Source organism: Eretmochelys imbricata, chromosome 8, assembly GCF_965152235.1.
Source record: "Eretmochelys imbricata isolate rEreImb1 chromosome 8, rEreImb1.hap1, whole genome shotgun sequence".
Classification (NCBI taxonomy): domain Eukaryota; kingdom Metazoa; phylum Chordata; order Testudines; family Cheloniidae; genus Eretmochelys; species Eretmochelys imbricata.
The window spans coordinates 70,412,594-70,423,073 of record NC_135579.1 but is presented as its reverse complement, the minus strand read 5'-3'; the positions used below and the strand labels follow the sequence as shown (position 1 = coordinate 70,423,073).

At 40.5% G+C, this 10,480-nt stretch overlaps 1 protein-coding gene across 1 annotated transcript in view; it reads left to right on the top strand.

The window, feature by feature from the left end:
- The first annotated feature begins 7 nt into the window (after positions 1-7).
- LOC144269525 (putative oxidoreductase ZK1290.5) overlaps positions 8-10,480 on the top strand; it is an 81,960-nt gene continuing 71,487 nt past the window's right edge. Inside the window, 1 exon segment of the mRNA XM_077825280.1 lies at positions 8-150. Within this exon segment, the coding sequence (XP_077681406.1) occupies positions 45-150 (106 nt within the window). The 5' untranslated portion in view covers positions 8-44.

The window sequence follows — 10,480 nt, the reverse complement described above, 5'->3', positions numbered from 1 at the left end:
GGGCTTGGAGACAGTTGCCTAGCGCGGACGGAGGAGGCGGTCTGATGGGGACCCGGCTCAGCATGGCCTCCTGGGCGCCTGAGCGGGCGCCGCTGGGTCTCCCCACGCTCCCCCTCTCCAATGGCTTACACATCCCCGTGCTGGGGCTGGGTAAGTGCCCTGCATCTCTCCCCCAGCCGGCAGCGCTGGCGCTGGGGCTGAGCCCAGCGCCCGTGGCCCTGCCCCGGCCCAGCGCCCTTACCACGCCACAGCCCAGGGCCTGTCATTGCTCTACCCATAGCACCCGGTGGCCCCATGTCTGCTGCCCAGTGCCTGTGTCACTGCCCTATCCTACGCCTCCCTAGGCCCCACCACACCCCCCACCTCAGTGCCTGTGCCGTTGCCCTACCCACACCACAGCCCCAGCCTGCTGCCCAGTGCCTCTGTCACTGCTCAGTGCCCGTGTCACTGCCCAGCACCAGCCGTCCCACATCCTAGCACAGCCTGTGCTACCCACCGCCTGTGTCGCTGCCCTGCACCAGCAGTCTCCTTGTAACAACAGAGTCCCCAGCCCACTGTCCAGTGCCTGTGTCACTGCTCTGCCCCACCCCATGTCACACCACACACCAGCCCACTGTTGCAGCGAGGCTTCCAGAAAGACCAAGGTAGAGTATCACAGGCCTCATTGAAATATGCACCCTCCTCTTCTCATAGAGAGAGACTGTGCCACTGCATGAATATGCCCCTGCTTTCCTACCAAACCCTGCTTTCCCCAGAAGTGAGGACTGTAAACACTACCTATAGGTAACCACTGTATTCCTCACTGAGGGAGATTTGGGGCAGATCTGAGTTTGTGCAGGTTGGAAGAAGGGAGATTTTTGGGGTGAGTTTTCAAAAAGCATCTACGTTCACTCGCAAGTGTGCACCCTTAATTGCACATGCAAATCAGGTAACTGTGTGCATAAATGGCTAGTTGGTTGTGTACCTGTTTGCATGTGTGATTACGTGACTTGCACATTCAGTCACTGTAAAGGCATGTGCATTTGCTGGTGCAGTTTTGAGACTTCAGCCCTTCTTCTATAAAAATTTGGTCCTAAATGTCACAATGAAACACACACAGTGAAATCATCTGGCCCCAGAACAAGATGGCTTTTCAGCATTTGTAAATTTTGAATTACTATTGTGCAGCACCTATGTACTTATAGATTCTGTATAGGACATTAAATAAAACTAGAACCCATCCACCTCTGCAGAATGAGGGAAAATGTGGAGCAGGTGTGTCTTCTTCTTAGAGATCAGGGGGAAAAAATTGCAATTGACTTATCTTTCTTGACTATTTTTTTTTCCGGTTTCAGCAAATTTGTTTAAAGCAACATTGCCAGCTCTTGTTATTTTACCTTAGGTCTTTCAATATTAGGTGTTTTTCGTAATGCTCCAGTTGCTGGATTCAGAAGTCTCCCCAAGAATCTCAGCTTTCATTTTTTACATAAAGTATAGTAAGTTTCTAGCCCTCATGGCTGCAGGCAGATATTTAAAAATGTGACCTTTGTGTATCCTAAAGGTTCAGACAGCAGAAGGCAAATAACTCATCTACTTTTTTTAAATCTCATGATTTTTTGTCGGGGGAGGGAGTGACGGGGTGATTGATGAATTTTCAGTGCTTAGGGTTGGCAATACTGTAAGGTATCACAAATGCATAGAGGGTTGACCATTGATATACAATAAACTTATCAATGTTTTGATACAAGTATGCTGTTGATTCAAATAACACCTAAGGTTACTGTAATAGAAATATTTTATAATTTCTTTCTGTGCTCTTTTTCACTTGGGAGCCTTGGCATATTTGACCGAACTTTGTATACAGTGAGTTTGTTTCGTTGATAGTCACTTGCACTTCCTGCCTCAGACCCTAGCAAGATGATATCACTCTCTCATGCACTGCTCTGGGGAGATATTCACTCTTCCTTCCCTTTATGCACATTCTGCCCCAGATTTTGTAAAAGGGTATTTATTTACTAGTAAGAACAATAGCCAAAGTGAAACTGAAGAGATTGCAGGCAGGTGTATATACAGAGCACTTCTTGATTTTTTTCCAGTTTTACTTATTTTATTTCCCCCCACACACTATTTTTTTTTTTTACCTCCCCCCTTTTTTTCCAAATTAGTGGAGACAAATTAGGGTGGGAAACTAAAGAATTGTCCTGCCATTTTGAAACAAAATTCCCAAAAATTCATTTTTTTAAAAGATGGACTAAATTTCTAGTGGAAGAAATATCGGCCAGCCCTAATGTTCAGTGTTGCTCTTAGATCATCCCAAATGATGTTCCTAATCTTCAGCTGGGGAATCAGAAATTCAGAAACAGAAAGCCACTTACAAAAATTCTAAGATTTAAAAACACCAAAAAACTATGTGGATATATTATTTAAGGGATCCCTTCTATAAGGAAGTTGGATGTTCAAAAATTAGTTAATGGAAGAAAGTCATATACATAATCAGTCCACCCTAGTTTAAGTCATCATCTCGCTGCTACCACTTTTGAGCCCAAATTTTGCCCCTTCTCTTGAATGGAAGTTTTGTACGCTACTCAGATAGTGGAGTTTGGTCCTTTGGTTTGAACAACAAATCCATGAAGGATTGATTCTTCTGGGAAACTTAAGGGGAAATAGGCATGAGTTTGCAGAGTGGGATGGGGGAGAGTAATGCTTCAATATTCCTAACATATAAAGTGTGGAAGTGTGGCAAGGAGGCATAACGCAGGTGCCTAAGGATCAAGAACACAATCCTGCAAATCCTTTGTTTATCCAGGACTTATGCATGTGAGTAAAATTAGGCACATGCATAAATTTGCAGGACTGTAAAGAGGGTTCATGAAAGTGGAAACAAATATTCTTTGCTGGGTTAAAGTTAGGCTAAATTTTTCAGTGGTTGTTTAGTCAGTGCATGAAAACAATGAAGTGGATCACCACATTAAATAAAGAAAAGGAGTACTTGTGGCACCTTAGAGACTAGCAAATTTATTTCAGCATAAGCTTTCGTGAGCTACAGCTCAAGCTTATGCTCAAATAAATTTGTTAGTCTCTAAGGTGCCACAAGTACTCCTTTTCTTTTTGCGAATACCGACTAACACGGCTGCTACTCTGAAACCTGACATTAAAAAAAGTTACTCACTTTTATTTATCTGCTTAAAGTACATAGTTCAAATCCAATTTACGAATACTATGGCCAGGAGCTTTGTGGTAAACATTGTGTCATTGATGGGGATGGTGTTGCATAATAAAAGTCTCAAGAATATATTCTGTAATACAAGCATGGTATTGCCAACCACAAATGTTCAAAAAGCGTGAGTCAGGCCCCCAAGAGTCATGAGGGAGGCTTAAAAATCACAAGCTTTAAAAAAAGAATGGAGGGGTTTTATATTTGCTTTCTGTTTTTGAGTCTTCAGCAGTCATATTCTCTAGCTTTGCTCTGCAACCATGAGGGCTAGAAATTTTTGAAAGCTGAGATTCTCATATAATCAAATAACTCCGGGAGCTAGGGCTTTAAGAAGAGTATAGAGAATCACAATAGAAGGCAACATTGCAACCAGTGATTGTAAAGGGAGTTCTTGGCCTGATACTGCAAACTTAACATAGATACCACTGTCAGGCATGAGGGTTCATGCGTGGGGATCCATATGCAAAATTGTGGTCACAGGCAAAACTCACACCGAAGTCAATGGGATTTTGGATTGGGCTCTCTGTACAAATATTTTTGCTGAAGGCTACTAGATGTCATTTGCTATATTTACAGCCTTGCTTTTTATTCTATCAAACCCATCTTTGTGCTTTGGTAAGTTAATGCCTTATTCTGAGACTTTTGGAATTACATATAATACTGTGCAGGATTGAGGCTGCACTGTTCATTCATCCAGTGGGCCAAATACTAGTAGTTTATTAATAGTCAGATTATGATAAGTGAGTAAGTTAGGATTTTTAATAATAATTGTTATTTATGAAAACATGTTTCTTCAAAAAAAATCACATTCTGTGCCTGAAAATAGGAAAATGATAATGAAAACATATTTTTGTCAATACCAAAATTAAAATCTAAATTATTGATAGCATAGAAAACAATCCGACACTAGGGTTAATAAACCACTTGAGAGAGCTTTGTTTACTTAAAGATGAAAAAGGGTAGAAACCTATCTGGACACTGTATAATAGCTGTTTTGATCAAACCAGCGGTGTGTCAGAGAAACTGCTTCATAAAAATCAGCATAGCTGAGAATACAAACTAACCGGAATATACCCCTGCTATGCTTATTCAGGCATCAGAGTTTCCATAAAGTTTGAAAGAAAGGATTTCCCTCTTTCTTATCAGCGAAGCAGAGCAAAGCAGATATTCCTTTCCTCTGTTCTTTGAGAATTAGAGAAAAGGATTTTCTTGTTCATTGAACCGCAGTTGAAATATCCTGAAAAAATAAGTTTCTCTTGGATTAGAACATTCTTTTTGGCACCTCCACTGCCCCAATAACATATCTCCCACTCACAGCCATCAGAATTTGCACCTTGGCTGATGGTTCTGCAGAATCCAAGCATTAAACTGACATGCAGCCTGAACTACCCTCTTATTCCTAAAGATTGTCCCTCCATTAAGTCAGCGTAGCAGCATGTAGGTAGGAGAGCATGAGTAATCCTGCACTGCAGCTGCTCATGCTGTACATATTAAGTTGATAAATAAAGGACTTCAATCTTCCTGACATACAAAAAGCATGAACTTTCCCAGATGGGAGGCTGGGGCAAGGATGGGCTGGGACAGAGGCATGGCCAATAGATCCCACAAAGGGGGAGCAAACCGCAGGGGTTACTGCAGCCCTGAAGCTATAGTAAATGCTGTCTAGTGGCTCTGCTGCTACACTTCAGTCAGGATTTCTCTCTCCTCGCCCCAGCATGGAGGCCTGGAATCTCAGACCTGATTTTTCAAACATTTTTGTTCATGACTATTAATTTTTTATGCTCGTTTTATGGCAAATTAAATCTGAGCTCTTGTATGTTGTAAAGCATACCAGTTAATTTGACCATTTGATTAAGGTCAGATCCGCTTTCATGCATCATTTGCAGAGCTTTTCTTCTTTCCCCCTTCTCCTTTGTGACCTTTCCAAAAGCCTCTTTCCTTTGATAGCATGTTGTAAAACTCAAGTACCTTTTCCAAATCATTCCACATGAAACATTATTTATTCTACTTCAGTGAAATATTACAGCTTCTCTGTGATTTTAAAAAAAACCCACAAAACCAAAAACATTTGTGTTCTTTGTCTGGGGTACTGGAATCAAGCCAAACAGAAACCATCAAGTAATTAAGCTGTAAAATAAAAGGGGTTTCCACTTCTCTAATATAGAATAGAAGTTATTAGTATTCCAGCACAGTTTATTTTCAAGTCTGTGAGGCTGATTCACCTTCACCAGTTTTACACACTTCTGACTTCAATGAAGTTATCCTAAGTTTACACCAGTATAAATGAGGGCAGAATCAGGCCCAATGGCTTCAGAAGCGAGCTATCAGAGACAGCGCGTGAAATCCTGGCTCCATTAAAGTCGAGGGGAGTTTTGCTATTAACTTTAATGGGGTCAGGATTTCACTCAATCTTTCTTTTAAACTTTTAGTGTTTACTACACAGTGCCAAGAAACATTTTGACACAGCTATAAAATTGTAGCCACGCGGTAGCATTGAGAAAATTATTTTAAAATCACTGCAGTGTTTATCAGTAGTTAAAAATATGTATTTCAATCTTTTTGAAATATTTTGCATATTAAAAATCACTGTGTTATTATTGTTTAACCTTAGTTTAATAAGGGCTTGATTCTGCTGTCCTTGGCACAGAGAGTGTATGAAGTAGCCTATATAATTCAAATGGCTCGTTTTATTCCCTGTGCTTTAGGGTTTTTTATTTAATTCATAGCATTGTCTTTGATCTGTGATAGTTGAATTGAAGAATAAGTTCCTAATTACTGAGTTAGAGATTACATTGACAGTGCACTAATGCAGACAGTCCTCTTTTGCTGTCAATCGCGCCAATGTAATTAGAATACGTAGATTTCTGAGTGCGTCAGAAATTATTTCCTCCATCCACCAGCTCCCGCTGGAGACTGCAAAACTACAAATTGTTTATCACTGTATTTGGAACTGCTGGTGATTGGGGGAAGAATCTATCAGTTCATAGTCTCTCTAGTACTCCCTTGTATTCTTTTCAAAATAGTTTGGCTTCTTCTGTCATTCAATAAGTACTAAACAATTGTTTATAGAACTTCCTAAGTGAAACCACAAGACCGGGACTAACAAAACAGAAAAGCAAGAAAATTCAGCTAAATTTGAAACACTCTGGGCCAATAACTTCTGTCAGATATGACTTCAAAGGGGTGACTCTTGATTTACAGTGTTATTACTGTGTTGTTGTACCTGTGTTGGTCCCACGATATTAGAGAGACAAGGTGGATGAGGTAATATCTTTTATTTGACCAATGTTTGTTGGTGAGAGAGACAAGCGTTAGCTCGAATGTGTGTGCCTCTCACCAACAGAAGCCGGTCCAATAAAAGATATTACCTCACCCACCTTGTCTCTCAACGTTATAACTGACAATGGAATCTGATTCTCTGATACAACACAAATACCTAGGTAGAGCCCTGTATAGAAAATGGCTTATAACCTCACCAGCTATTTTGAGGACCCTATAATATATAGAAGCAATAAGGCAATATTAAAAAGTGCTTAAGTATGCCTCAAAACACTTCAAGCAAAAAAGCATGAGACTTAACCACAACTACAAATATAATATAAATTGACTAAGCTGCTATTTCCTGAAAATACAATGCCTAGCATAGTGATGCATGCCAGGGCCTCTAGATGCTGCCACAATACAAATAAATAAATAATAATCGTAATATAATAGTAAAGGGTTGTTGGTACCGCCTTAACTGTGCTGGTGCTCAGGACTTGAAAAATCCACTCAGTAATAGAGAGTGGGGAACTTTCCCTGGTGAGTTGCGGGTCGGGGGGGAGGGGTGAATAAGCCAATTTCTGCAGAATTTAAGATTTCATTACAAATAAATTCTAACCCTTGTGGAACTGAATGTTAACCAGTGCAGTGCTGTCTTCATAAGTCAGAGAACAGACAGCTCCAATGTGTCTGCTTCTACTTAAGCTTTCCTAAACTGCATAGGGAAATGAACATAGCCTATGGGTCAGTGTGTAAGTGTCCAGAGTCATGTTAATTGGCAAGCAGCACAGACGGGCACTTGAGTTATTCAGGATGGAGGAGGACCCCAAAACTGGAAGGTGGGGAGGACTTTGGATATCAAAGACTAGTGCTTCACTACTCACAGCAACCAGGAGATTGGAGGGGTAGAAGAGCAGCTGAGGGATGGAGCGTCACATTTTTTAAGACGCTTTTTAGCCAGAGGCTGATGTAAAAGAGCCCATAAGCAGGGTCCAAGAACACCATTCTGGCAGAAATACAGCACCTTTCCCATTCACAGTAACTAGAAGTGGCAGAAGAGCTATGTTTTTTTTAATCACACGGTCCGTGGAGCTTGTTAGTTTCCACCCCATGCTGATTTTTTGTGTTGGCCTCTGGCTAGTTAGGAACTTGGTAAAGTTCTCAAGGTCTGATGATGTTTCTGGAGAAGGAGAGAGAAAACAAATAGTAAGAGAGAGACAAACAGGGGTTGAGAGAGCACTTTCTGCAACTGATCATTGCCTTTCTGCTGCTATGCTTTCTTTTACCAAAACTGCTCTTGGTCAGGAGGCCACATGGCACGGGGTGACTGGACATTTTAAAATGCCTATGGAACCTTAGCATATACTGACTGCAAGGTGAGCAGCTATAAAAACCTTTATTTGTTTATGTCCTGACTTCAGTATTTAAATTGGCAACTTAAATTGTAGCCATAACCAGGCAAGTGACTGTAAAAAAAACCAGCACCTTATTCTACAAAAGTGATCTCTGTAACTGTAATTTAGTCTTATCCACTGACTTGGATAATAAAAAAAAAATGCTTTTTATTAACTTGCACTGATTTCAGCATTCAAGGTTAGGGCATACAGTACCATCAATTTGCATTATGGCAATATAGTATTTCCTGGACTATTCTCTGTTCCCTTCATTGAAATGCTTAATATTTCTGGAGCAATCACTGCTCTTTCACTATAACATCTCAGTCTTGTTCGTGAGAGGTTACAGATAATTCAGAACCTATTGGTGCATACAACTATTTTAAATTGTACCTTCCAATGTGCATTACCTTGCATGTGTCCACACTCTGTCCTGCAGTTTTGTTACCCATTTTTCTAGTTTTGTTAGGTTACTTTTAGAGGTGCTCAGTCCTTTCTAATCTGACCAACATAAGAAAGGGCCTCCTCCTGCTCCCAATGAAAAGGAAGTGGCAGAAGGATTGGGCTCTAATTTTGTGTCATCCACAATTTTGCGATGTTGCTTTTTTCAGCTCTTTCAGATCAAGAAATTTATGGAACATTGCTCCTGGTAGCATTGTAGTCAAGCTCTATGGCGTCAGCTGTTTATTCCTTCTCTTTGTTTTCTATCTCAACCAGTTTTTTGTTGTAATCTTGACAGAATTTTACTTCTCACCCTTGGTTACCATGTTTCCTTAATAGCCTCTTGTGATGAACTAAATGCCATGTCTACAAATCTCTCTCTCTCTCATTCATCCATCAGTTCAGTAGCTCTGACTTAGAGAAGCTGTACTTGATCCTTGAGGCCCTCCAGATATTTCACTTGCTACATACATTCAAAACATGGCCACTCTCCAGACAGCGGTATATTTGCACTCGGGCAACAGAGTGAGCATGTTGTTATATCCTAACTAAACGGTTGGCCTGGTCCCTCCATTACTTCCCCTGATTTCACCCAGTTCCAACTTGGTGCTTATTTACTTTACTTTAAAAACCTGCCAAACACCAATTTAATTATTTTAAAGGGTACCTGCAAATGGGAAAAAAATGTGCTCATTTTTTTGCTACCATTTTGTATAAAACAGGCCTGAAGGGTCTTGTATTTGGGGGAAGAAGTTGTTTCTTCCTCTCCCTTGCCTCTTAGAAACACCTCAGTACTCTCAAAGCTATCCTTCCCTGCTTTTGTTGGAGTCGCTGGAGAATTAGAGAACAGAACTGAGAGGCTTTCTCTGTCCTTGTCGGAAAGGGTAGGGGACTGCTAAATCTTTCACAGAAAAAATCTTTCCTACCCAAATATTTATTAAATGTTTGAGTTAAATAGATGTTATCAAAAAGAAACAAAAGGAGTTTTAATCAAGTCTTGTTTCTATATCATACAGACAAATAGAGGACACAAATAAAATTTTTCCCTCATTGCAGGTCACGTTTAACCCCCCTCTGGTTTTAGAATTAGAAAGTTTAGAAAACAGCCACAAACAACTCTTATGTGGCTAATGTTTCAGAAGTTTAAAGCAATGACCAAACTGTAGTGCAACGTTTACATCCAGTAGCTAAGTAACTTTGATTAATCAGTTTATTGGAAAGAATAGTTCAGTTTTTGAATTTTTAATTCCAACTAAACTAGTGGTGGGCAACCTGTGGCCCACGTGCCACAGGTTGCCCGCCCCCGAACTAAACTGAACACAGAGTTGGGAAACTCCCTTAGACATGATGGGAAGAGAATTTGAGAATAAATATAAACCACTTGATTTTGAAAATGAGGCTATAGAAAATGACTTTGAAGTGGGTATAACAAAAGTTGGATAATCACTTTGTGCTAAAGACAACTGTCCTCTCTTTGTAGATTTGCTTTCACAAGAAAGATCAAAAAGTGGGTGAGGCCATTGTGAGTTTTGCCATGAGTTTATGATTTTTCAGAGATTTGTGGTAAACATCTGAATCTAATGAGAGAAAAAAATACAGGGGAATTTACAGTATATATGAAATGGAGGCATAAATATTTGTACTAAGTTCATTCTAGTGCCAAGAATTTCTGTGCAAGCGTGCCCCTCCCCCCAAGTGAATTCTACAGACTCTTGATTGATTGCAGCCATATTCCCATACCCATGTTCTGAAGAAAGAGGTTTATGAAGAAAATCCATGAGGCCCTCCTGGAACTCTCAATGCCAAATCCCACCCTCAATTGCATTTCCATTTGGATTAGAATATATGGTGTGAGTGCTGCCACCTAGTGGGGAGTAAGAGGAAGGAGAAATAGTATTAAAAGTACCTTTGCTCTCATTTTTGTTCTGTTTCCACCGTGACATTGTTTTACAAAGACTGGCTCACGTGGACACTTTCCTAGCTACAAGAACAGTCTCTCCATTTGTCCAAATTCATGATCAGCTCCACAAATTATCTGTAATTTAACAGCAGAAAGTTAACTAGCTTACTCTCATGCTGGCTTCTCTGGCACTTCTTGTTCATGTGACATGGACACAAATTGTGACACTGATACTCACTCATCCATACAGTAAGAGGACAGTAAGAATTCTGCGCCCTCACCCAGTGGTGA